Source organism: Oikopleura dioica, chromosome 2 (genome assembly GCF_907165135.1).
Source record: "Oikopleura dioica chromosome 2, OKI2018_I68_1.0, whole genome shotgun sequence".
Taxonomy (NCBI): Eukaryota; Metazoa; Chordata; class Appendicularia; order Copelata; family Oikopleuridae; genus Oikopleura; species Oikopleura dioica.
The window spans coordinates 10,683,764-10,706,066 of NC_137292.1; the positions used below are offsets into that span (position 1 = coordinate 10,683,764).

At 41.9% G+C, this 22,303-nt stretch overlaps 10 protein-coding genes across 13 annotated transcripts; all 10 read right to left on the bottom strand.

Annotated features, from left to right (window-relative positions):
* Nucleotides 1-4: 4 nt before the first annotated feature.
* On the bottom strand, nt 5-2,160 carry LOC145699930 (uncharacterized). Its single transcript, XM_081777193.1, has 5 exons — nt 2,050-2,160; nt 1,802-2,009; nt 976-1,761; nt 592-823; nt 5-551 (listed from the first exon to the last, which is right to left on the bottom strand). Exons 1-5 carry the CDS (start codon nt 2,143-2,145, stop codon nt 152-154), a joined length of 1,722 nt encoding a protein of 573 aa, XP_081633319.1. The 5' UTR covers nt 2,146-2,160; the 3' UTR covers nt 5-151.
* An 11-nt stretch (nt 2,161-2,171) lies between these two features.
* Nucleotides 2,172-4,735, bottom strand: LOC145699927 (gamma-tubulin complex component 3 homolog). The gene is made up of 5 exons (XM_081777191.1): nt 3,433-4,735; nt 3,252-3,393; nt 2,972-3,208; nt 2,581-2,922; nt 2,172-2,540 (listed from the first exon to the last, which is right to left on the bottom strand). The coding sequence occupies exons 1-5, from the start codon at nt 4,733-4,735 to the stop codon at nt 2,264-2,266; spliced, it is 2,301 nt and encodes a 766-aa protein (XP_081633317.1). The 3' UTR covers nt 2,172-2,263.
* Nucleotides 4,736-4,769: 34 nt separating this feature from the next.
* On the bottom strand, nt 4,770-6,258 carry LOC145699958 (alpha-parvin-like). The gene is made up of 6 exons (XM_081777226.1): nt 6,074-6,258; nt 5,786-6,033; nt 5,466-5,694; nt 5,207-5,424; nt 5,077-5,164; nt 4,770-5,032 (listed from the first exon to the last, which is right to left on the bottom strand). Exons 1-6 carry the CDS (start codon nt 6,229-6,231, stop codon nt 4,954-4,956), a joined length of 1,020 nt encoding a protein of 339 aa, XP_081633352.1. The 5' UTR covers nt 6,232-6,258; the 3' UTR covers nt 4,770-4,953.
* A 10-nt stretch (nt 6,259-6,268) lies between these two features.
* LOC145698224 (vacuolar protein sorting-associated protein 33B-like) lies at nt 6,269-9,059 on the bottom strand. Its single transcript, XM_081775426.1, has 8 exons — nt 8,897-9,059; nt 8,533-8,811; nt 8,222-8,495; nt 7,815-8,163; nt 7,575-7,764; nt 7,227-7,501; nt 6,578-6,863; nt 6,269-6,513 (listed from the first exon to the last, which is right to left on the bottom strand). Exons 1-8 carry the CDS (start codon nt 9,015-9,017, stop codon nt 6,386-6,388), a joined length of 1,902 nt encoding a protein of 633 aa, XP_081631552.1. The 5' UTR covers nt 9,018-9,059; the 3' UTR covers nt 6,269-6,385.
* Nucleotides 9,060-9,097: 38 nt separating this feature from the next.
* On the bottom strand, nt 9,098-11,723 carry LOC145699931 (uncharacterized). The gene is made up of 5 exons (XM_081777194.1): nt 10,460-11,723; nt 10,292-10,418; nt 10,060-10,253; nt 9,445-10,017; nt 9,098-9,400 (listed from the first exon to the last, which is right to left on the bottom strand). The coding sequence occupies exons 1-5, from the start codon at nt 11,023-11,025 to the stop codon at nt 9,277-9,279; spliced, it is 1,584 nt and encodes a 527-aa protein (XP_081633320.1). The 5' UTR covers nt 11,026-11,723; the 3' UTR covers nt 9,098-9,276.
* Nucleotides 11,721-14,213, bottom strand: LOC145699920 (uncharacterized). Of its 3 annotated transcripts, none has more exons than XM_081777180.1 (3): nt 14,053-14,213; nt 13,785-14,009; nt 11,721-13,736 (listed from the first exon to the last, which is right to left on the bottom strand). In XM_081777180.1, exons 1-3 carry the CDS (start codon nt 14,203-14,205, stop codon nt 11,721-11,723), a joined length of 2,394 nt encoding a protein of 797 aa, XP_081633306.1. In that variant the 5' UTR covers nt 14,206-14,213. The 3 variants fall into 3 exon arrangements, with proteins under 3 accessions (XP_081633306.1, XP_081633307.1, XP_081633305.1); XM_081777181.1 differs by having other exon boundaries at nt 11,721-11,996; nt 12,048-14,009; XM_081777179.1 differs by having other exon boundaries at nt 11,721-14,009.
* A 31-nt stretch (nt 14,214-14,244) lies between these two features.
* Nucleotides 14,245-15,464, bottom strand: LOC145699948 (thioredoxin-like protein 1). Its single transcript, XM_081777218.1, has 6 exons — nt 15,230-15,464; nt 15,000-15,183; nt 14,872-14,956; nt 14,733-14,833; nt 14,488-14,652; nt 14,245-14,444 (listed from the first exon to the last, which is right to left on the bottom strand). Exons 1-6 carry the CDS (start codon nt 15,427-15,429, stop codon nt 14,322-14,324), a joined length of 858 nt encoding a protein of 285 aa, XP_081633344.1. The 5' UTR covers nt 15,430-15,464; the 3' UTR covers nt 14,245-14,321.
* Nucleotides 15,465-15,545: 81 nt separating this feature from the next.
* LOC145699932 (protein GPR107-like) lies at nt 15,546-18,610 on the bottom strand. Its single transcript, XM_081777195.1, has 9 exons — nt 18,447-18,610; nt 17,718-18,401; nt 17,597-17,674; nt 17,395-17,541; nt 17,181-17,345; nt 17,015-17,113; nt 16,294-16,369; nt 15,991-16,244; nt 15,546-15,947 (listed from the first exon to the last, which is right to left on the bottom strand). Exons 1-9 carry the CDS (start codon nt 18,558-18,560, stop codon nt 15,888-15,890), a joined length of 1,677 nt encoding a protein of 558 aa, XP_081633321.1. The 5' UTR covers nt 18,561-18,610; the 3' UTR covers nt 15,546-15,887.
* Nucleotides 18,611-18,644: 34 nt separating this feature from the next.
* On the bottom strand, nt 18,645-19,890 carry LOC145699944 (large ribosomal subunit protein uL4-like). The gene is made up of 3 exons (XM_081777213.1): nt 19,768-19,890; nt 18,930-19,724; nt 18,645-18,885 (listed from the first exon to the last, which is right to left on the bottom strand). Exons 1-3 carry the CDS (start codon nt 19,852-19,854, stop codon nt 18,715-18,717), a joined length of 1,053 nt encoding a protein of 350 aa, XP_081633339.1. The 5' UTR covers nt 19,855-19,890; the 3' UTR covers nt 18,645-18,714.
* Nucleotides 19,891-19,912: 22 nt separating this feature from the next.
* LOC145699926 (transmembrane protein 62-like) lies at nt 19,913-22,222 on the bottom strand. Of its 2 annotated transcripts, none has more exons than XM_081777190.1 (4): nt 21,868-22,222; nt 21,381-21,823; nt 20,668-21,332; nt 19,913-20,568 (listed from the first exon to the last, which is right to left on the bottom strand). In XM_081777190.1, exons 1-4 carry the CDS (start codon nt 22,101-22,103, stop codon nt 20,152-20,154), a joined length of 1,761 nt encoding a protein of 586 aa, XP_081633316.1. In that variant the 5' UTR covers nt 22,104-22,222; the 3' UTR covers nt 19,913-20,151. The 2 variants fall into 2 exon arrangements, with proteins under 2 accessions (XP_081633316.1, XP_081633315.1); XM_081777189.1 differs by having other exon boundaries at nt 19,913-20,598.
* Between the last annotated feature and the right edge of the window lie 81 nt (nt 22,223-22,303).

The following is a 22,303-nucleotide window of genomic DNA, read 5'->3' on the forward strand; positions in this document are numbered from 1 at the left end:
AGTTCTCGTTTTTTGTGGGTATTTACCGGTTTTTTCGTTTTTTTCCCTTTTTTGATAGATTTCAGTAGTTTCTTTCAATAAAAGTTCAGTTTTTCCAATGGCAAAATGAATGTTCAAGTAAAAATGGGTCTAAGTTCTTTATCATAATTGTTTATCGGTTTACTGGAAGAAATGAAGGTTTCACCCCGTTGAGAATCATTTTTTCTTGAAGCATCGGACAGAAAACTTCCTTTTCCGTCAGAAATTGAAAATCAAGCAATGTCTTCTCGCTTTTTATCGCATTCAAGACCTCTTTTGCCTCATTCGAGTCGCCTTCCATCTGCACTCCTGCCAAGATGACATTTTGCGCTTGCCGCTCGACAACTTTAAATTCCTTGGGAAGGATGTAGCAGTTTTTGTGCTTGACATTCATCGAAAATCCGTGGTCAATCGCTTCCACAGAAAAGTACGTCTCTGTTCGTTCTTGAATTTCACCACGCATCGCCCGTGGTCTGCCATTCGCCGATTTTGCGATGAAAAGGCAGACATCTCCTTCTTCGAGCTTCTCCGAGCTAAAATAAAACTTATCATCCCTTTTTTCGTGCAAACTACCTCTCGAGAAACTCCTTTCCATATGTAATGTTGACTTGCAGCTCATCCGTGAGTCGCTTTAATATTTTCGGCTCATCTGTTTGAATATAAATAGATTTTATATCACTCGCATCGATGTGAACAATACGGCCAGATATAATGTCCCCAGGGGAGAAGCCAGCCTGGTTGAAGATCGCGAACTGTTCTTCTCGATAAACTCCATCCAGCTTGTCCGCACACGGCTCAAGAACGTCTTAGACTCGGTTGTCATTCGTTTTCCATTTTCTGATAATTTCGTACTACTGACGACATATAAGAATTTATTTGTTTTCGTGGCCAAAAATATTTATTATCTTGATATCATTTAGCATTTGAAGGCGCTCATAAAGAGTAACTAACCAGTTCCTGAAGCATTTTCAACGACCTCCAACAATCCCCTCTTGACAAGTCCTTGCAATAAAAGACTACCATCTTTGAGCTCAAAGTCAACGTGTAGCAATCCATCCTTATCAACCCCATAGCAGAGCATTTTCAACACCCTGTTTTCAATCTTCTTAAACTCCTGATCGAGCGCGCGCTTATCAGCCGAGAAAGATTTTTCAACTCCGAATAATTTCACCTTCGCGCCCGTTGGTACAACTTTATCCCGATACCAGTACTCGTATTTCGCCCATTTTCGAAGAGGATACTTGTCGCCACGATAGTTTTCGATATTGTGTTCGTATCCAGAGTCCAGGTCTCGGAAAATTACGTGTTTCGGGGTCGATTTAACGCATTTCACACGAACAACGATGTTGGTTAATTCAGGTCCAAGGGGTCCAACACCGGTGAAATCATTCAATAGATAGAGCTCATCCTCTTCTGGTCGTTTCTTATCGAACTTTACAATGCCATCATAAACATAAGGCGCATCATAAGCCCAGTCCCAAACTTCTATGCTTGGGTTAGCTTTCCATTTGGTCAATTCAGGAAGAACAGTGAATCCAAGGTTACCATCGTAGCCCCCGACAACGACTTTGACAGCTTCTACGGTCGCGTTGTCGACTTTGAATTCAACAGAACCAAATTGAATTTGCTTTCCTTTGCTGTTCTTCGTTCGTGTTTTCGCGATGGATAGCTTCAGTTGGACTTCGTTGACAGTAGGAGCATTGACGTTGAATTTTTCACAGGCTTCATAGGCAAATTGCCCTCCTTTGAAAACTATATTTAAAGTTAGAGTACACGGACTCACCTCTGAGCGTGATAAAAGCATATTGACTTCCATTATCTCTTTGCTTTACGTAAAGCTTCGCAAACTGAATGTCCCGAGCTTTTAAGAGCGCACGGATTTCGTTAGTCGTAGTGTCTTTGTGAATTTTATGGATCATCACGTGGCGGTTCAGTTCGTTTTGCTCGGCTGAATGGAACTCATTCAACAACACTTTCTTCTCGCCATCAAACTAAACAACATGTAAATATTTAAAATGGTCATATACTCACCAGTTTATTCTCATCATTCTCTGTCTCCATCATTTCCGCAGCTGAACCCTTATCAGAGGAAATAAGATTGTTCTTAGCTGAACGAGTACGTTTCATTCTTCAATTTCAACTTGATCATAAAATGAAGTAAAAGTGATATTTGAAAAGCGAACAACTTTGAACATGTGGTATGCAGCTGGCAGGAATGTAAATGAATTTGAGAAAAAACAACAAACTAGCTTGTCGGTAGTGCAGTTACAGTATAAAAATCGCTGTAGTTGAGTGACCACGAGAGCGTTGATAGTGTTTGGTTGCTTTGAGTTTTGATAATGTCCAGGAAGGATCGGACCATTTGCTGATAAACATGACGGATATTTCCCAATGTGATGGTGTGTTTGATCAGGTTTGTCGGGAAGGCGGCATTTTGATCAGGGAAGGAGCAAAATGCTTCCGTCTCGGAGAAGACCTTCTTGGCGAGTGTTTCGAAACGCACGATTTGGTCAAAAACAGACCTAAAAAGACTTATGTTTAAAAAAACAAAAGCTTACTCACCTTATAGTTTGAACTTTCTGCCAATGCTCCTGGCTCAAGAGACAACCGTCCTCAATTTTCCTCAAAAACTTGAGATGCGCCTCAAAAAGATCATCAACATTCTTTGCACTTTCTATGTTTTCTTCTAGCCTCGACCAAGCGACGCCAACGACTTCGATATTGATAAAGTACTGTAATTTATTGACGAAAAAGAGCATTTCTTGCAGTAAGCGGCTTATTGAGGTGAAAATGTCGGTAACGTTTGGCAGTGCGCGTGGGTAGTGCTTCAAACACATTGACTGACCCCAAACGTAATTGAGATTGTGCTCCATTCTCTTTGCTCGGAGCAAGAAGTTGAAAATCCTGAAAAAAACGATGACTCTGATTTGCTAAAAACCAATCGATATGTTACCGTATATATCGGCGCATAACAGTAACCGGAAAAATCGCTACAAGTGGTCCTTCAACAGAATAGTTCAAGCTGAAGACATCCCATCCAGTATCTCCTGGATTTATATCGTGCAGTCTGACGCTCACGCATTTTTTCACATATTCCTTGTCATTATCAGCTGTTGATGTATCGATCGCAAACGAAAGTGGTTCTTTAAAGTTGTGGCGGAAGATAACTTCGGCTGGCTGGTCAAGATCGCTAATAAAAAATTCGTTATGAAGTAGGTAATATAGATAAATACCTTCTCAATTTGTCAAAAAGAGCTTGAATGAAATCGCCGTGCCCTAATAACATGTATTGCCTGAGCCCGACAAAATGATCTTTTAGATGGTATTCTTCCAGCAGAACTTTGACTACTTTTTCTGATGTTGTTCGGGAGCAAACTAGAATTGATTACGAATGCTAATCAATCAGAAACTCACATTTGACAAAATGCTCAAGCCTATCTTTATATTTCATCTCTTCCGGAAGCGCGTTATAATCCGCCACGGCTTCTTGCTGAAGATTTCGAACCACTTGTCCACACTCACTTCTCAAGAAACTAATGTTCTTGCCACAGAGAAGAATTGCATCAGCAAACGAGGTTTTAATATAACTAGGCATGTGGGTTTTTCGGAGGTAGTACTTGTTTGACCAGAATTCTTCTGGCTTAGCGTTTCGTCTTTCATCTATCATAAACTCATCGCAGGAGTCTTTGATCTGTCCTTCAAAAATCCACCGGTAGATCATCTGTTCGTAGGTTTTCTGTAAAACTGCTAGAATTCTATGGACCATTTCTGAAATTTCCGCTCCTCCATGAACAGAAAAATGATGCACCACGGATAAGATCGGTGCACCTCGCTTCTCCCGAATATTCCATGTGATCAAATACAACAATTCCAATTTTTGAAGCCAGATATTCCCTGCTGCAATGATACTCATGAATGTGACGTTTTTCTGCGTTTTGAAATTGGCTACAAACTGCTTGTATTCATTCATTATTTCGTGGAGTATAGTCAAAAATGTGCGGCAAACTACGCTGTTGTCATTCTTTTTTATTTCAAAGAGTTTTTCAATTTCGATAACGTAGAAGCCGAATTCGCCGAGGCACTCGCTCATCGAAGCGTGTCTCGGGTCAACTCGAACACCAGGGTCGACGATAAATGGGCGCACAGAGCCATTTGCCGGGTCGATTTTTACATAATGTCCGTGAGCTCCAATCATGACAAGGAGGCAATCTCGGACGAGCCTCGTTTCTGGAATAAGCTTGCCCGTTGCTCGGCCGACTAGAGTGAGGTTGTCTGCTTCGCGAGGCTTCCAAGTCGAGCTGAGCGAGCTATCGAGATAATCGAACGAAGGAAAATCAGAATTCTTTAGTTGCGTAAACAGCTCATTATCACCATCGTTTCTGACGGAAAAGGAGGAGTTCCAAGCGGCCGGGCGAGAAAGAGCCTCGAAGAATTCAAAAACTTTGTTGGTTTTGGATAGGACTCCATTTGATTCAAGCCTGCTTGATAGTTTCAAATATTTTTGATAATCCAGTGGTGTCAATCGAAGAGATAAAAGATTTTTTACATCAAGGACAGGCAACTCTCCTTTTTCGCCATAAATGTCACCAATCAGTTCCAATTTGCTCGAGCTCGATTCATAAGTAGCACCAAGCACGGTAAGTAATTTTGATATAACGTCAGTGCGTTCGGAGTCGACATGCTCTCCTGCTTCTGAGTTGCCGATTTCTGTCTCCATTTCTTGAAAAAGGGGTTTATCAAACAGGTTTGAAGAAGAAAGGTGAATTCACCGGAATGTGAACAGGCATTAAAATCATTTCAAATAGCAGAATAAAAACAGATAGAATAAGTAAAAGTTCAATGTCGGAAGAAATTTGCATGCTGGTTCAGTGCGAGATTGGTAGGTTAGATTGGTGGAATATTCAACTTGGCAATTCAAACTTTGCAGTGAGGAGTTTAGGATCTGATGCTAAATTTTTGGAAGATGGAGTAGATCACTCGCATGATGGACTTAACGTCGCCGGAAACTATATCCCTGAATTCGAGATTTATCGAAGTCTTTTTGAGAATAGATCAAACCTTGCTCGGACTTTTGTTGAACAGCCAGCTTCTACAACAAGATCCAACGCAAGCTCGACATTTTGGAGTCTTTTATCATCCGTGTCCGCTAGAAAAAGAATCAGTGAAAGAAGATCCACTGAATACTTACCAGGAATATTGTAAGAATGCTGCGAAACAAAGTATCCATCAAGTTGTCCAATCAGCATGATAAGATTGATTCCGTCCCTGAAAGCAACACCAACGTCTTCGAGCATTTCTTCCTCAACTCCAAGGCAGTTGAGGTTATTGGCAACGTAGCGGACAAGAGTTCCCTTGAGCTTATCAAATTTCTCGCGGCTATCTCGATAGAGCTTTTCGAAATTGTCCCTAAATAATGATTTTTAAGTGTAAAAGAGAATAGAATTTACTCATTTTTTCGGTGTGTTGGGTATCCATTCTCATAAACGCTCGTAAACATAGGTTCGCTTCGAGTCTGACGGGTGATCGTGCCATCAGGATTTTTACGCAGAAAAACCATCTTGAACTCTATCTTTTCTGGAAGTCGGACATTGCATTTATCGTCGTAAAACTTGGTCAGAATGACGAGAAGATAGCAAATAGCGAAGTAATTTTTCGTGTAAATACTAATCACACACCCTCTCTATAAAAATGATAAATGAGATGCTTTTAATTTCATTCAACCTTTCTTCGTCATCGTCTCCAAAAAGCTCTCGATGATAGCCCTCACATCTGTCTTGAATCCGCTTCAGAACATAATTGAGCTTGTCGAGCTGGCCTTGTTTCGTGCAAACGATGTCAGGCTTGTCTATTTTCTCCTTTCCACCCTCAAGGTGCTCGAAAAGTCGCTGAAGAACTTGACCGTCGAAAAGATCTTCTTGTAAATCTTTAACAATGATTCGTTGTCCAGCTAGGCACTCGTTGATCCATTGTTTCAAGCATCGGTAAAGTTCTAGGACTTTTTCCGAGTTTCTGGAGCTATTGCAGCGTTAATTTTGACTGTTTGAATAACGCTTACCTTGGAAGAACGAATGAATATGTCATGCGAGGGTCGACAGAGTTTTGAAGCTCTCGCTCTTTCTCCAGAATGAATTCTTCATCCTCATCTTTTTCAACTTGCGTGACATCTGGGTTCTTTACAGAAAGATTTCGAAGAGTTCGAAAAAGCGTCGTCATTTTTTACTAAATATAAGTTTTACGCTTGTATTTTTGATTGAATTAGTCATTAAATATTTCGGAAGAACTAATTAGACATTGAAGAATAAGACGGAATAGGGTATGAATTGACAGGGAAAGATCAGTAAAAATAAGCTAGTAGACAACTTTGAATTTAATCGTTAGGAAGAAAGGCATTCATCATCCGGTCGCCGTTGATTATTGCAGTTGCGGCAAAGATGAGTTTGAAGCGGTTCTTTTGCGCCCAGAAACGCAAGGCAGAAATTTCAGAATAAGTGATTCCTGAAATAAAAAATTGAATGAACAAAAATCAAATCAAACAGCTCAACAGGTTTTTCACACCTACCTCCGATAAAATAAACCAAGGCAACGTGCTCAGGCGAAGACGATCTATCATCTGGCCCTGTTTTTCTGGCCGTCTGTTTGACACTACCTCCCTTTACTCTGCAAAAATACTCGCCAGTAATATGCTTCTGAAGATCTTCATTGCCTAAGTCGACCTTTGTCAGCGCCAATTCAACAAGTTTACAACTCAATGGAATGTAACAACCGCCGAAGACGTAGCCCATTGTTCGAGGGAATTTTAAATCTTCGCGGTCGCTGGGGATGAGGTGAAGGCGTTTGCGAAGTTGCTAAAGGAAAAATAAACGTTTTCATAAATACAAAATTTATTGCCACGGCAAGTCGACTATTGATGCAGTAGGAAGTTAAGTATTCATTTTAATTTCAATCATGGTAAGGGAGAAATTTACGGTACACATAGGATAGTTTCATTTTAAAACATAATTCAATCAGAATTACTGAAATATGCCACGGGAAAGCTTTAGTCGATGGTGCTCATACAGAAGTTGCATTTTAAAAACAATTATTTTTGTCCATACATTTTATTTTTGTGAATGCATAAACCACCCTTTTATACCTCAGAAAACGATAAGATCTCGGAGGATTACAATCAATCAAACCATTTTTATGGATCAAACCAATTTGTTACGTACCTTGAACATATCCCGCTTGTTGATAAAGGCAAGAGCCGTTGATGCAATCGCGTTCTGGGCATAGTTCTGACCCGCCGAGTCTTCAAGTAGCAAACCAGCTCTCTGCAAATTGAACCAAGTGAGAATGTGATCATAGCCATAAGTATGGGCGTAGAGCCGTTTTAATTCTTTGTACTGAGTAGTTGGAATGCCGGAGTAAGTTGAGGATAGCAGGCAGAGAAGACGAAGGGTTACGTTGGGGCTGTAGCGGCGGCAGATGCATTCTTTTATGTATTCTTAGTTTGGTTCAGAAGTTATCAACAACTTAGTTAACAACTTTATTTTATTTTGATTGAGAACCTTATTCTATGGCACGGTTAACATCCGACCCGTCCAACAAAATCTCTTCTACCTCAAGCTTTTTATTCAATGGCGGATCACCTCCGAGTGTATCTGGAAAATGATTCGAGTTTTCAGTATCCAGCATTTTGAAAATATATTCACACGCCATCCAATGGATTCTGATGTTTTTCTGGTCCTGCTTATGCTGTGGAATAGCCTAAGAAAAGCATACTATCATGAATCGTGTAAAAAAAATCGTGTAAATACTTTGACGAACGTCTTCATATTTTTAGCATCGAGCTTTTCAAGTTGTGTTTCATTTGTTGAGTTGATTTCATTCAATTTGGTGCGGAGCTTTTGAGTTGTTACTTGAATATGCTCGTCGCGGACAAATTTGAATATTTTATCATCCGAGTTTAGAATATACTTGAACGGCTTTGTGACATCTTCGTTGATCCCGACTTCGCCAGGGAACGTAATTTTGCCGCATTCTGAGTTGAACCAATCATCAAGAATACCAGTATAAGTTTGTTGGGTGCATAGAGGGGTAATAAAGTCAACGTTTCTGTCGATGAGAATGAAATTGCCAATAAGCGGTTTTGTTTTAGGCGGTTCTCTTATCATTTTGTTCAATTATACCATCATTTCAAAGCTGTTGGAAATGAAATTCGAACAATTTCCTATTAGACATATTCTGCACGAGCTTATCGACAATTTTCGCGGCGGAACCCTGTCCATAAATATTCGTCGGATGGCCGAATTGAGCGATGAGCTTGTTTATACTGCGAGCAACACAATGAAGGGAGGTATAATCTCTATGAAGAAAAACTGAACGAAGAAGCTCCGGCTGCTCAAGGGAAAGAATATCGTGGTCAAGTAAGACGAGGTCTATGTCGAGTGATTGGGTTTCCACGTGACCCATGATTCTTTCGACAGGTTTTTCAGAGGCTCTCATGAAACTTACAGTAGATCACCTGTCTGGCCTATTTCAACCCGTTTCCATACTGCTCCAGAGTAAATTCAATAACCGGCGTCCGACGAGGAATAAAAACCAAATGCCGTTTTCTCGGGTATGTTCCCTTCGCCTGTCTCACGCGAACATCGTGAGCTATCTGCGCACAAACAGTTTTCACGTTTTTAAGAGAATTTCTCATGAGATAGAGATGCTTGTCGATCTCTGATGGTATCTCGAGCTTCTTGGGATCTATCCGATGTACGGATTGGACGCCGTTTTCGCGCAGGAATGCCATTCCGGCGATTCTATCTTAAATTTCTGATGAATGTGTTTCGAGTCCCGGTGCAACAACAACTGAGAGCGCAGAACATTTATTACACCCATAACAACTCACCAAGGATAGGAATAATGTCTGGATCAAGAATAAGGTCCTTCGGCCCATGGCACTCCTGAAGTACACGCCTCAGCTCTTGCCTTTGCAACTCCTTAATTTCTAACAACTCTGACGATTCCATTGTCACTGAAATAACATCTTCTTATATAAGTGCATTATGTTGGCACATATTAATTTTTGACCGAATAAAGAACGAAGATTTAGGCAATATTGAATGCATTTATTTTTCCGTCGCTTATGAACAGTAAAGGGGTAATTGGCTGTGAAATACGTTAATTTTTCTTTTTCAATGTGAGCATAATGGTCTTGACAAAATTTGATAATTCTGTCGAAAAATAGATAAGTGACTTCTCATAATAAAATATCGAAGTAAGTGAAAGTTATTTTTTGATCGACAGATCGGCGCCTTTGACAAAGGTCTTTTTTGAAACTGTGACTTGTCGATGTTTATGCAGATTATCGACTACGACCAGATCTTCACATTCCAAAGTGGAGGAGGATGGCCTTTATAAATGTAAGTTAAATGATCAACAATGAAATTATCTTACTTATCATCTGCATTTGTGAAGGTAATTTTTACCTCTCCTGGCCTCTGAGTGAAGTTTACGTTTCTTGCAGAGTCTACCGAAAAGCTCTTTCTTCTTTCCGGGTCTTTTTCAAGATTTACTTCACGAGTGATGTTGACAGAGCCGAGAGATTTCGAACGGGACTCTTTTCTTACTGGTGGGACTATTGCTGGAGAAAGAGGAGAAATGCTCATATCCACGGTAACCCGCGAAGTTTGAGGAGTTTGAGGATTGTTGAATGTAACTTTCGCTCGTATTTTATTGTCATCGGGCTTGTCGTCTTCGTCACTTGAAAATCCTGGCGGATCTTCGTCTTTGATGTCATCTTTTTTCTTCTCAGCTCCCTCGTTTGTAGCTGGTGGCAAGGGGTTTTCAACTGGCTTTGACGCACTCCTCAGCAAAACCCCTGGATCATATGATGGCTCTGGAAACATCTGGTCGAATTTTTCCTTCAGGTCGTTTTTCTTCCAGCTAATTAGCTGACTGATTTTGCTGTTAATCGTGGAGTATGATGAAGTCATCAAATTCGTATGCCCATCCTCGATCTCGTTTCCTCTAAGGAATCCGTTAAACTATTATCGGAGTTAGAATTTCTACCTTTGGCAATGACGTCTGCCAGCAGCGATGGATTTGGCCGGCTCCCATAGTTTCGAATCTCGTTCGATTTCCATTTTACGCGGTTTATACTTGCCGCTCTCATCTTTGCGCCACTGCTGATAGTGTGCCTTCTTCACCTCGTTGTTGTCATATCTGTACGGAGCCATGAAGGGAACCGTTTTTCGCATCATGAACTAATAAATTTCAGCTTGAATCAAAGGATTTATCTTACCAAATTATCGTCTGTTTCTTTGCATGCCTCCAGCTGTAAATCCTTGATCACTGGTGGCCCATTGAGTTCAGCATCAAGTGAAGCGTATTTTTGGTCGATTTCAATGAAAGCATCTCTAGCTTTTTTCCTAAAAGGCATTGAAACTCTAAAAGTGTATGCAGGGCTCACATTTCTTTTTCATCTGCGGATCCTGGTTGGAAGTTACGATCCTCGTAATAGCCAAACTTCTCTTTCCGCTTATTCCGCTCAACTTCGACCACGTCGAATTCTTTCTGCAGCTTTGCTCGTAGCACCGGATCATGCTTCTCATTCGGCATTTCTATTGAGTAATCTTCACCCTTATAGAAGCTCTCAGTTGCCTTGTGTTCCGGGAGAAGTTGTGGATTAGCAACCAGATCATCAAAGTATTTCTTGTCCTTTTTCGTGCTTTTGCAAGCAGGAATGTCCCCCTTTTGAAACATCGGGAGGAAGCCCGGCGTTTCACTTTCACTTCTTGCGTCAAACTTTCCTCCGAAATCGTCAACTTTTTGTTGTAGTTCTTTAAAGGCTTTATCATCCCCAGAATTTGATGGATCTGGCTTGAAACCAGAAGTATCAGAATTAGAAGCAGCTGGATCTGATGTAGGTCCTCCTTGATTCGATGAGGATTCTCCGATTGCCGCCCGAGTTCGCTCGATATCCTGTGAGAAGCTCAAACCCTTCTCTTGCTTAATTTTTATAAACATTTCCGTCATCCTTTTAGATTCTTCTAGTTCTCTCTCCTCGTCTGAGTCTAATATAGTCCCTGCATTTACAACTTCCGTTTGCGGTCTTCCAGAAGGAGCACTCTTTTGAGGAGTCTTTGCTAGTCCATTCTTCGGAGTTGTAGTGGACCGTCGCTTTTCTTTCTTTCTCGTCTTATTTTCTCCATCTGACTTTTGTTTTTTAGGTTTTGATGGTAGCGTTTTCGCTACCGAGGTCTTTGTCGCTGGAGTTTTCGCTGACAGATTTTTTGACTTTTCATTCGATTTACTCACGTTGTTTTCCACAACAACTTTACTAGCGTTCGTTTTCTTAATACCCCGGTTCTCTTTATCGTCCGACTGGGTATTTTTCTTTCTCTGTTTATTTTCTCCTGGCACCGACAATTTCTTCTTCGCTTGTTCTTTGTTATCTCTTTTCTCCACAAAGACTTCCAAAGGCAGATCGTCATCGATTGAGTCTGGCTCTTTATACTCCTCCTCTTCTTCTGCAATTTGCTGAACTCTCAAATTGATTGGCTTTTCCTTCACTTTTTCCGCCTGTGTCCTTGGCCCTGCTGGTGTCACTAGTGTGGGAGTTGCTGGTGGCTTATTTTGTGAAGAAGGGCTTTGCGACTGTACTGTTGCTATTGGTACTTCGGATGCTTTGACCTGTATCTGCGGCTCTTTGGATAGGCTTGATCCAAAGTCTATCGGCGCCGACTCGACGTCATCTTCCTCAAGCTCATCAAGAACAGAGGTGAAAATTGGTTCGTCAGGGTTTTTATTTTTCGCTTCTTTCTCGGAAGACTTTTGAAGAACACCTCTTTTGGAGTCAAAGATGGTTCCGACGAAGACAATGTTGACTTTTGAGGGGTAGTGGGAGGAATTACAGTCGAGGAACACCCTTTATCGATGGGTTTTTCTTTTTGCTTTCCTTGAGATTTTCTGGCCGCGCTAGACGCACCTCTTGAAACTAATTCACCCTCTGGTGAAGTCGATAAGATGAGCTTTGGACGCTTATTAGATTTGATCACTTCCTGATTTGAAGAAGTCGAGGCAGACATAGACTTTTCGTTCGCATTATCTGCAATCTTATCCGCTTGTGCTTTTGGTGGAGAAGACTTTGATTCGGCAGAAGATGCAGAGGTAGTCTTCGGTGGAATGACCACATCTTTTTTTGGGCTGCTCAAAAGATCCACTACTGGAGTTGGGTGGCTTTGTCTATAAGCTGCTGTTTGTAGCTCTACTCTTGGGCGGCTTTTCTTTTTAGGGGGATCCTCTTGATCATCATTATTTGCGGCTCTTGGGGATTTGAGAGAAACTGAATCTTCACTCATATCAAGACTCCTGGATGCTCCTTTGCTTCTTCTTTTGATTTTCGCATTATTTATCTTTTCACTTGATTCGTTGTTGAGATTCGGCTTAGCTTTTATGGGCGATGTTTCGACTAATTCAGCGGTTTTTCCGCTGTCAGTAGTCCGTGTAACCGCATTTCCTTGAGCCGAAATAGAAGCGTCTATTGCCTTTTGCACGGGTGACTTTTTCGGTCGTTTTAGACAAGAAAGATTATTCAAACTTGATTTGGCAGAAGCAGAAGTCGAAGTTGCTTGGGCTTTCTTTCGTGGAGATCTTCGTGGTGCAGGTAAATTAGCAGCGTCTTTTTGGGTTGCTTTCTCACCTTTTTTCTCATCTTGTCTACTCGATTTTCTTCGTCGGTCTTTTCCGGAAGTCGCATCCCCGTTGATCTGAGCTGGCAAGTCTTTCTTTTCGACTAGATTTGCGACTGGGACTTCGGAAGCTTTGGGCACAATGGGGGTAAAAGGTTGGGGTTCTGTAGGAATTTTATAGGAGTTGTAGTTCCTGAAGTGGTCTATGGCACTTTTAGGAGGAGAATCTTTCTTGGCAGTTTTTGATGATGATGTTGGAGTCTCCAAATCATCATCTGTCTCATAAAAACTGGGCATCTTATCTATGGTTTCAGCTGTTTTGGCGGGCAACGAGTTTGTTCCTGGATTTTTACTGGAATTTTTTTGCGAGGTGCCTTTATTCTTTGCTTTGTATTCATCTAATGAAATTTTTCTCTTCTTCTTTGTTTCTGGCAGAGAGAATTCTGGTAAACCCGGGATCGAACAGGTCATGGTTTTACGTTGTTCTCCTGGTCTCTTCAAGGCCGATCTCAGCGGTATATTTTCGGTTTTCTTTGGGGACTCGACATATTTTCTCGTCTTTGATTCTGGAGTCTTTTTCTGGGCAGTGGTGGAACCTGGAGTAGAGTCACTCTCTGGGGAAGACAATAGACCGATTGGAGATCCTTCGGGTGAGTTTGTGATGGTAATTGGTCGTCTCTGTGGCTTAGAAGGAGTGGAAGATGAATCCGGCAGTGTTGATTTTTTTGAAAGAGGAAGAGGAGACATAGTGGATACATTAGAAGCCATTGGGTTGGAAGACGACTTTGATTTGGCATCACTCACGGGGGATGTGTAGTGATCAGACGGATGAAATGTTAGCGACTCTTTTGTCGGCGGGTATTTTTCATTGAATATGCTCTCGAACATCATATCAGATACATCTCCGGAATCTGAGCAAAGCGAGGACGAAACAATATCTTGAACGTCGTCATCTGCAAACAATTTCGCGTATTCGCTCGGTTTGTCATTTTCTTCTGTGTTTTCATTCTCTGTGCTTGAGACAGAGGCTCCAGAAGTGCCAAAATCAGTCATGTCCTTAAGCATAGAGCGTGACCTTATTGTCGGTGCTTTTGGCTTTCTCACTTTGACAGCAGATCGCAGGGGTGATTCTCTCTTTTGTGCAGCGGAAAGGGCTTCAAATTGCTTCAAAATCCCGTCTTTATCTTCAATCAAGGGCTTTTTAGCTGGAGAGGCAGGAAACGGGACCGTTTTTATCAGCGTTTTACTATTTCCGAGATCGTTATGCTTCAGTTGCTCCGCTTTTTCGTCTGTTTTTCCTGTAGCAGATTTGGAGGAAAGGTTTTTCGCCTAGAGAAACCATACTTCCTTTTCAATAATTAAAAAAACCTACATTCTTTGTTTTCTTTCCCGGGGCTCTCTTCTTCCGAGTAATCTTTTTCTTTGGCTTATCCTTTGAGCTTGAAGCTTGTGGCTTCGAAGGTCCAGCATCATCATCTGATGAAAGAAGACTTATGACAGCAGGAATAGTGTCCGATTGCGACATGTCTTTAATAAAATGAAAGCATGAGTTGAAGTTTTTTTATCTATCTTTTGGTATAAGAATTCGGAAGTAGTTGCACATGTAGCGTTCAGGGATGGAAAGAAAGAAACAGTGAAATTCTACTCGCGCTCGCCAACTTCTCCAGAAACGCGCTTGAACTCGTTCATGTTCGTGGCAGACATAGGCAAACCGATCAGCTGCAATTTGGACAAAGAAGTCACTTCTTTATCGCCTTGGTTATCCTAAATAGCGAATATTCATTGGGTCACATGAGCATGATGTTACCTTGAAAAATATGGTCAAATTATTGACATTTTGAAACTTGACAAAACGGAGAACGATTGGTTTCGCAAGTTCAGCGAATTCTAGCTCAAATTCTTGCGTTGCTGGGCGAGTCTCTGCATCATCAAAAGAAAGTGGGTTTGTTTCGTTTGCAAAAAGTCGAACTGTCTAAATGAAAAAAATGAAGTGATTTGATGGGTAAGTATGGAGTCTTGTTGTCTCAAAACTTGTTTTCGACTTTTTCTCACCTTTGGAGCTTGTTCCGCGTCGGCGCCTGGGGAAATCAAGATAGAATGCAGCTTGACGGGCTGTGAAAATTCAGTGCGAAGAATGAGCTGCTCATCGCAATCTGAAGTTTTTAGAAAATGCGTGATAATGTTGCCATACCAGATTTAAGTTCCCCTTGAATATTTTCGTCGATGATATTTTGCCAGGTGAAATCGTCGTCTTCATTTAAGCACTCAGATTTCGACTGAAACGTTTCATAAAGGTTTTGAACCTCCTTCAACTCCTACCTTATCAATAATAGCAGTAAGATCTGTCATTCCTTCAGGAACGCCTTCGATGGGCTTGGCCCCAGCTTGGTTAGCGAGTTCTTTGACCTTGGACTCGAGGACTTCTTTATTTCCTCCTTTTATTGTTGCCAAAGTCTGGCCACCTTTGATAAACGCAAATGTTGGAACAGCTCGGACACCAAATCTTTAATGACGAAATAGATATCTATGCTAATGAAAGAATTTACTACCTCATGGCGGTTTCTTCGCATTTCTCAATGTCTACTTTGAGGTATTCTAGTGAAGGGTATCTCTTTGAGAGATCAGTGAAAAAAGGCGCAATGACTTTACAGGGTCCACACCATTCGGCGAAGAAGTCAATCGCATAAATTTTGTTCCTATCGCTCGTTTTAGCGGCGAAATCGGCGTCTGATGTACAGCTGTAGACCATTCTAGGAACCTCTATTTTGTATTTTTATAAGTGCGAAGAAAAAGGGTTAGAAGAGACGCTACTGTAAATAATGTCTGCAGAAGCGAGACTGTATCTAGAATAATAAACAGTCGATGCTTGATAATTGAACTTTTATTTTTCCGTTGTTTGTTTTGGACAGCAAAATTTCGAACGAAATTTTGTCAATTGAAGGTAACATTGAGAAAACCAAAAATTAATATAATTGCACATAAAGGAAGAGCATTTTTTCGCCAGCCCATTACTGTAAGGGCGTTAAGCTGTGAAGTTGGTTATATAAATTATGTTTATAAATACGTAATATGTGTATCGAGTAAAAAAGGACAACTTTGAGCTATTTTACAAAGGGCGAGTTGAACACATGTCGACGCGATTTAGCTATTTTCACCGTGGCATATGATAAATGAAGGTAAAGCTTTTACAAGTGTAACTAAAGTGGTTCAAACAATCGTTTTGGCATCGAGAATCGTTTCCTCTTCAGAGTCTGATTCCAGTAAATTCTAAAATCGAGTTTATTTGAGATTCGATATCGAATGATCTTACTCTTGCTTCCTCCTTATTTTTCTTTCTATTTGAAACATTCTCAGTCAGGGCGTTTTTCGTATTGATTTCGACCATATCCTCTTCGTCGATTTTGAAGTAGGGATTGTTGCAGCCGGGACGGAATTTCCATCCTGTGACGCAGAAAAATACGAGTGTGGCCATTTCGTTACAGAATTCGGCAACCCATGATTTTTCAGGAGGAACAGTGATTCGCATAATGTACACGACCATTCTCGTGAAGTAGATGTAAAGCACTAAAAGACAATTCTAGCGTTCAGGAACTCGCAACAGCCCTCCTCTTACCAAACATGGTGAGAAAACTTCTGAACAACTCTAGCTTCTCCATATTTCTCTGTGCCTTGCCGTCGGTCAAAGAAGCCTGAAGTTCTCCGTTAATACGAAAAGTAAATAATAATGACTCTGGAGGCCTTTCTACTTTCGCCCTGATCAAAGCGCACCCGCCTCGGGGCGTGGCAATGCCTGCAGGTGGTACGCGTCTAGTGCCACCGAATCGGAAAATTGCTCGGATCACACTGTGCCCGACAGATTGCAGCAATTAGCAGCGATTTTACGGAAGCTACTCTCGGGCTCCAGAAATTTCAAGTATAAAAAGACTACTAATTGGAGTAAAAGTCATCATTATCTGAGAACAATCAAAGTATCTACAGGAGAAAAAAAACAATCAAACGATGCTTTCAAAACGACCGATGAGCATTTGCTACCAGAACCGAGCCGAGGCAGTTCGCAAATTCAACCTCTCGCGACACATGCATCAATCAAGCGTCATTCTTGAGGCGCACGAGCAGAGCAACTTGCAGCCAAAGCTCTCTATTTCGCTCAAATCACTCAACATGGAGAAAAAGTTCAAGTCTGCGCGAAAACGAGGTCTTCAAGCTTTGCGAAAGTTTTTCACGAAGAAAAGCAGCAAGAGATTCGCGAGACGAGAGAGCATCGCCAGTGTCGAGTTTTGGGAAGAGGACATGACAATAGTTCAGGCTTGAAATCTAACTGCTACTGTACTTACTTGCTGTAAATGTCGTATGCTCCAATAAACTGGGAAAAGGATAAACGCGTAGCAAAGCATATCCAGCAAAATCATAATACTCGACCAGTTGCTGTAAGGCTATGAATGGGTTCAAAAGAGCTTAAACAAATGGTGTAATCTTTTCTTTATAAGTTTCAACCCTATCCTTAGTTCCTTCCTCTGCTTCGTAATGAATAATGAATGCAATATTCACGAGGATTTGAAGAGGAATAACAATCATAAACAACCGTTTTTCTTTTTCAGACAGAACGTATTTGATAAACGCCCAGCCAGTTCCAATAAGCGTCAGTGTTACAATCAGCACAGCTCCCTAAAATATTAATAACAGTTTTTATTCGCAGCAAAAGCAATAAACGAACCTTCAACAAGTGGACAATGTAAAAAATGATAGTCCAAGCGTCTGATTTTCCCTCAATATCCAAAAATCGGTAATCAAGAGCGTGGAACATGAGCGAGAGAGCTTTAAACAGGACTAGAGCCAGCATCAAATAATGAATTTTGAATACCTAAAAGAGTTTTACTCTGGCATTTTTTTATGACTCATAAATTATGAGGGCTTACAGTGTTATCTTTTTGTCGAAGGATTCCGAGCCAGAGGAAGCCGGCAACAAGAAAAAGAATGGCCATGAAGCCATAAACCTAATTTTTAAGTTATTAAAGCATGTAATTGCCCTCAAAGTACCATGGCAAACTGTACTTCGCCCATTCCAAGATAATGAACACCATTCTTCTCAGTTAAATGCATGTCAATGTTCACAGGAAGAAGCTCCCGCTTTCTATTGAAGCAATTATGGAAGGACAACTCATATAATCCGTTTGTTTCTTTCTTGCTGAAGCTCCAGGTCATCGTGAATCTATATTTCATGGCGAGAACGTCTTTAATTTCAACTCCGTCTTGTGAGATGTCTCGCTCATCCGTAGATGTATCATCTCGTCTACTTGTTTCGCCATCATCATCCTCTCTTCGCTTTCTTGTATCTGATTCAATATCGTGGTTCGGGTCGAAATTATCGTGAACTTGAAGACTTATTCCGTGTTCTTCAAGCGTATTCCATTTCATCACCAAGTGGTCGTAGGTTTTCTCCTTGCTTCCGTAGCTTTTCTGCTCGAAATTCAGCGCAATAATCTGTCTCAAAACATCAGGATCTTTAGACGGTTCATTAAGAGCACATTTTTCCCCAACAGTCGGATCCCCAGCCATTTGTTCATATTTAACGTTTCCTCGCGAGTTCAGTCGCTCGAAAATAAATCCAAGTTGGGGAAGCTCCCCGTTGAGCAGCTGCTGAAATTCAGCATCTTCCGCCCTTTTCTTTCGGAATTCATCCTCATCAATTTTAAATAATTCGAACGTGAGATTAAGGAATCCCTAGGTTGAACATCAGCAAATGCTCCTTATTGCGGAGCGTCAAACCTGTTCGTTGTACACAAATGAAGACAAATCAATGGTCAGCCGAGTATCATCCTCGAGCTCCAAATGGTGGATTTTACAAAAAACAGATCCGAGAAACAACGGCCATTTTATCATTTCGCTGAAAGCCGATTCGACTTCCACTGTCTACAAAATGCCCTTCATTTACTGATCATTTTTGCAGATTAACGACAATAATAGTTCCCAGTTTCAACGTTTATTAAAACAGAATCAACAAAGGACCAGCATTTTCCCAAAAAATTTAGGAAAATTACTTGGCCTTGGCAGCTTTCTCGGCAGCGTTCTTGGCGGCCTTGTTGAAAGCGGCTCGCTTCTGAACAGCGGCGTAAGGGTTGAGCTTGAGCATGGTCTTGATGTTCTTGAGTGGGTTCTTCTTGACGGTGGATCGCTTGGTGGCAGATCGTCGGGGCTTGAGGGCAGCCTAAAAAGAGTTTAGTCTCTGATTACTTCACTGGAATAGTTTACCTTGATTTCATCGGCCTGGAGGATTCGCTGGAGATCAGCGTTGGCGAGGATGGGTCGTGGCATGGAGAAGCCCTTCTTGTTGGCAGAAGAGTAGACGGTGTCAAGAGCCTTGAAAGCGTTGGCGGTGTAGATGGTGAATCGTCCAACGTGGCCACCTGGGGCGAGCTTGAGGAGGTTGAGCTGGTCGACGGGGAGGAGGGTAACGCCGGGGATGTTTCGCATAGCCTGGACGATACCGTCGTCGTTCTGGTAAACGACAAGTGGACCTCGCTTCTGGACTCGTCGTCGGTTTCGCATCTTTCCTCGGCCGGCTCGGAATCGTCGGGTTTCCTTGACTCGGTAGATGTCGTCGATGGCGCCGACCTTCTTGAGGACGGAGACGGCGGCCTTGGTCTTCTTCAAACCTTCGACGGAAGAGTCGAGAACGAGTGGGAACTCAGGGACGTTGTTGACAACGTGTCCCTTGGCCATGGCGAGGGATGGGATACCGGTGGCGGCGATGGCAGAGACGGTGGCATATCGTCGCTGGGTGACGTTGACACGTCGGTGCCAGTTTCGCCAGGTCTTGTTGGGGTTGAACATTCGACCGCCTCGGCACATGTTACCGAAAGCAGCGGCACCAGATCGGGAGGTACCACCACCTCGGACACGGGGGATACGAGCAACAGCTCGGCCAGTACCCCAGGACTCGGCAGAAGTCTGTTCACCAGCGGTGGCAGAGACAGCGTATGGCTGTCGAGCGTTCTTGGCGATGTTGGAGTGGACGAACTGGACGACATCAGTTCGGATGGGAGCCTAAACTTGGTGATGACGAATGTTTTAGAAAATTTAATTCTACCTTGAAGACGGCTGGGAGGTTGATCTGTTCAGCGGTGGCAGAGCCATCAGCGCCGTAAACGGAAACTACTGGTCGAGCAGCAGCCATTGGTCCGGATTCAGTCTAAGATAGAGGTTCATGTTGATGAAAGTGAAATATCTAGAACTATTTGAATCATTCTATTATATCGTCGTTATCTGGGTTAACAGTAAATATGAAAAGATATTTTGGAGGCTAGTTGTTCGGAGCAGGAGTTGATTGCTTGAAGAAAATGTAATATGAAGAGTATAAAATGATAAAGGGCGGGAGGCCGAAGATAGGCGAGCAGCCGGCCAAGTTTCCATAGGACCAGACGATCTGGTAAAGAGAGAAGACACGCAGACCAAAAGTAATCTTTGAAAGGGTTTAAATTTGCTTCCAGAAATGGCTGTTAACATAAATATGTTCAAAATTTAAGACCCTTTCCGGAATGAGTAAAAAGAACAAAAGGTTGAAAACGGACTTGAATGGATTAACTGTCTTCTCAGCCCATTTTCTTTCGGCAAAATACGATGTGTAGAAAAGATATGGAATGACGAATGAAATCATACTCCAGAAGCCTTCTGCGTACATTTCATGTCTTGTGTGCATTTCACCTCTGTAGAAGATGCCGAAGGAGAAGATTACACCAATTTCATCGCCAATGACGTAGCCAAGGGACCAAGGAAGGAAGGCAAACCAGATTAGCCATGCAAGAAGAGGATACGAAAGGTGAACACAGAAGGGCTCTTTGCCAAGAAGAATTTGAATCCGGAGAAGGAATCTCCAGCGTAAAACGAGAGGCTTTTGGTTAGGTTCTTGATATGCCCTCTCCTTAAACTTTTTATTACTTTTGCAAGTCGAAGCAAATAATAATTAGTTGTCGAATGTAAAGAACCGGACCTGGCGACGGACAAATTTCCTGATGAGAGGAGACATAGAAAACATGATCCCAATTGATAGCAGCGTACCCACCCAGAAGAAGAAAGTAAAATAAACACAGAAGTCGACGGTAAGAAGAAAATTGCCAAGAGCAGAGTATCGATGGGGTCGGATAGAAGTGTAGTTGGGAATGAAATCGCGAGTGATGCTGTAAGTCTGGCCATTGTAGTCGACGCTGATTTCAACTTCACCAGCTTCGGCTGGTTTCCAAGGTGCCACCCACAGATCTGAATTGTCGACACGGGAGAGTGATGTCGTTTCGCCGAGATAGGTCATCGTTGGAGCAAGGTTTTCACCGCCATAAATAAGGACACGAATATGAGTAGACTTGGCGATTCTGCCGACTGGTTGACGATCCGGATTCGTCAGTTGCCAGACGGGAAGGTTAGTGATGTGGAGGTACACTCCATCTTTCGACCATTTCATATCTGTCCAAGAGAGCAAATCATGGTCAAAAGAGAGAATTCGGAAAACACGATTTTTCTTCCAATCGGCAAGTTCAAGCTCTGCCAAGCCGCTGGAATGGAGCTTTTGCATTCGAGGAACAGAATCGTGCAAATGCCCAGAAAGATAAGCAGTTGCATAAGTGCCGATGAAATCGCGGTAATAATACGATCGGTGAAGCGCTGAAATTAAAATTAGAATTTGAACAATTCAAAGTGAGATTAACTTACTCGGAGTTGGATAGTGGCCGAACCAAATTGAATGATTGGAAGTGCGAGTTCTCTCTCCAATTTCTTGAAGATTGATCCTCTGCTCTTCGGAAATGTAACCAATAAAATTGTACGGACGTCTCATTCCTGGCTCAGGAGCAGCGTTGATTCCGACAATGGTATAGTTTCCGAACTCCTTCGAAAGCGTGATTTCTCGATTTTGTTTGAAGGCACGATCTTTGGTGAATATCTGGTAAGAGGACTTTTCGTAAGTAAGGACGTCGAAAGCATCGTGATTGCCTCGCAAATCGACGACTGGAAACTGAATCTTGTCAACAATCGCGGAATAAGCTTCCCATTCTTCGGTGTACTGATAAGAACCGTATTTATTCGCGGTTTTGGCGTCTGTTAAATCTCCAGAGATTAGGACAACTTCTGGTTTTATTGAACTCAAGGTTTTTTCACTAGAGCAATTGATAACGGAGAAGTAAGATAATGGATAGCTCACCTAAAGATTTTAAATTCGGCTATTCTTTCTGGATCGTGGAATTTTGACACGTGGATGTCTGATATTTGAACAAAATGCAGCAAATTCTTATTTTCATCGTTTGGGAAAGGCCTTGAATCTTCTACAGACGAATTTTCGAACGTTATTTCTTGTGTGTAAATTCTGTATAATAAACCAATCGGGATAATTGCCAAAAGGCTAAAAATCGCAGCGAATAAAACTCTTCCGAAGGCCATTTTCGTTTCTTCACACTCTCTTTCGCCGAAAATTCGTCAACTCATTGTTATTTTCTTCATTATCACGGGGAGAGAAGCACTTCTTTCTCGGACAAACTCTCTTGATGACGCACCACGTGAAGTGAGTAACCACAAGCAGCGCCCAATCAATGAGCGCCAAATGAATTTCTACTTTCGAACGCGTAAATTTCCCATCGTTG

What these genes read in the sequence shown, in the direction of transcription:
- LOC145699930 (XM_081777193.1), bottom strand. Translation starts at nt 2,145, where the DNA reads ATGAAACGTACTCGTTCAGCTAAGAACAATCTTATTTCCTCTGATAAG. An exon ending in AGAATGATGAGAATAAACTG is followed by an intron (nt 2,010 to 2,049) that starts GTGAGTATATGA and finishes CATGTTGTTTAG; the next exon opens with TTTGATGGCGAGAAGAAAGT. An exon ending in GGAAAGGAGTTTCTCGAGAG is followed by an intron (nt 552 to 591) that starts GTAGTTTGCACG and finishes GTTTTATTTTAG; the next exon opens with CTCGGAGAAGCTCGAAGAAG.
- LOC145699927 (XM_081777191.1), bottom strand. Translation starts at nt 4,735, where the DNA reads ATGGAGACAGAAATCGGCAACTCAGAAGCAGGAGAGCATGTCGACTCC. An exon ending in GTTATGCGCCGATATATACG is followed by an intron (nt 2,923 to 2,971) that starts GTAACATATCGA and finishes CGTTTTTTTCAG; the next exon opens with GATTTTCAACTTCTTGCTCC. An exon ending in CAGAAAGTTCAAACTATAAG is followed by an intron (nt 2,541 to 2,580) that starts GTGAGTAAGCTT and finishes AAGTCTTTTTAG; the next exon opens with GTCTGTTTTTGACCAAATCG.
- LOC145699958 (XM_081777226.1), bottom strand. Translation starts at nt 6,231, where the DNA reads ATGACGACGCTTTTTCGAACTCTTCGAAATCTTTCTGTAAAGAACCCA. An exon ending in TATTCATTCGTTCTTCCAAG is followed by an intron (nt 6,034 to 6,073) that starts GTAAGCGTTATT and finishes ACGCTGCAATAG; the next exon opens with CTCCAGAAACTCGGAAAAAG. An exon ending in GCATTCTTACAATATTCCTG is followed by an intron (nt 5,165 to 5,206) that starts GTAAGTATTCAG and finishes TTCTTTTTCTAG; the next exon opens with CGGACACGGATGATAAAAGA.
- LOC145698224 (XM_081775426.1), bottom strand. Translation starts at nt 9,017, where the DNA reads ATGGAATCGTCAGAGTTGTTAGAAATTAAGGAGTTGCAAAGGCAAGAG. An exon ending in GTATGGAAACGGGTTGAAAT is followed by an intron (nt 8,496 to 8,532) that starts AGGCCAGACAGG and finishes GTTTCATGAGAG; the next exon opens with CCTCTGAAAAACCTGTCGAA. An exon ending in ACAAGCGGGATATGTTCAAG is followed by an intron (nt 6,864 to 7,226) that starts GTACGTAACAAA and finishes TTTTTCCTTTAG; the next exon opens with CAACTTCGCAAACGCCTTCA.
- LOC145699931 (XM_081777194.1), bottom strand. Translation starts at nt 11,025, where the DNA reads ATGACGGAAATGTTTATAAAAATTAAGCAAGAGAAGGGTTTGAGCTTC. An exon ending in TCCGCAGATGAAAAAGAAAT is followed by an intron (nt 10,419 to 10,459) that starts GTGAGCCCTGCA and finishes AATGCCTTTTAG; the next exon opens with GAAAAAAGCTAGAGATGCTT. An exon ending in TTCACAAATGCAGATGATAA is followed by an intron (nt 9,401 to 9,444) that starts GTAAGATAATTT and finishes ACATTTATAAAG; the next exon opens with GCCATCCTCCTCCACTTTGG.
- LOC145699920 (XM_081777179.1), bottom strand. Translation starts at nt 14,205, where the DNA reads ATGTCGCAATCGGACACTATTCCTGCTGTCATAAGTCTTCTTTCATCA. An exon ending in CGGGAAAGAAAACAAAGAAT is followed by an intron (nt 14,010 to 14,052) that starts GTAGGTTTTTTT and finishes TGGTTTCTCTAG; the next exon opens with GCGAAAAACCTTTCCTCCAA.
- LOC145699948 (XM_081777218.1), bottom strand. Translation starts at nt 15,429, where the DNA reads ATGGTCTACAGCTGTACATCAGACGCCGATTTCGCCGCTAAAACGAGC. An exon ending in TCAAGGGGAACTTAAATCTG is followed by an intron (nt 14,834 to 14,871) that starts GTATGGCAACAT and finishes TAAAAACTTCAG; the next exon opens with ATTGCGATGAGCAGCTCATT. An exon ending in ATTTGACCATATTTTTCAAG is followed by an intron (nt 14,445 to 14,487) that starts GTAACATCATGC and finishes TTCGCTATTTAG; the next exon opens with GATAACCAAGGCGATAAAGA.
- LOC145699932 (XM_081777195.1), bottom strand. Translation starts at nt 18,560, where the DNA reads ATGATAAAATGGCCGTTGTTTCTCGGATCTGTTTTTTGTAAAATCCAC. An exon ending in GCGAAGTACAGTTTGCCATG is followed by an intron (nt 17,675 to 17,717) that starts GTACTTTGAGGG and finishes CTTAAAAATTAG; the next exon opens with GTTTATGGCTTCATGGCCAT. An exon ending in GCATACGACATTTACAGCAA is followed by an intron (nt 16,370 to 17,014) that starts GTAAGTACAGTA and finishes GGAGAACTTCAG; the next exon opens with GCTTCTTTGACCGACGGCAA.
- LOC145699944 (XM_081777213.1), bottom strand. Translation starts at nt 19,854, where the DNA reads ATGGCTGCTGCTCGACCAGTAGTTTCCGTTTACGGCGCTGATGGCTCT. An exon ending in ACCTCCCAGCCGTCTTCAAG is followed by an intron (nt 19,725 to 19,767) that starts GTAGAATTAAAT and finishes CACCAAGTTTAG; the next exon opens with GCTCCCATCCGAACTGATGT. An exon ending in TCCAGGCCGATGAAATCAAG is followed by an intron (nt 18,886 to 18,929) that starts GTAAACTATTCC and finishes AACTCTTTTTAG; the next exon opens with GCTGCCCTCAAGCCCCGACG.
- LOC145699926 (XM_081777189.1), bottom strand. Translation starts at nt 22,103, where the DNA reads ATGGCCTTCGGAAGAGTTTTATTCGCTGCGATTTTTAGCCTTTTGGCA. An exon ending in GCCGAATTTAAAATCTTTAG is followed by an intron (nt 21,824 to 21,867) that starts GTGAGCTATCCA and finishes CAATTGCTCTAG; the next exon opens with TGAAAAAACCTTGAGTTCAA. An exon ending in CGGCCACTATCCAACTCCGA is followed by an intron (nt 21,333 to 21,380) that starts GTAAGTTAATCT and finishes TTTTAATTTCAG; the next exon opens with CGCTTCACCGATCGTATTAT.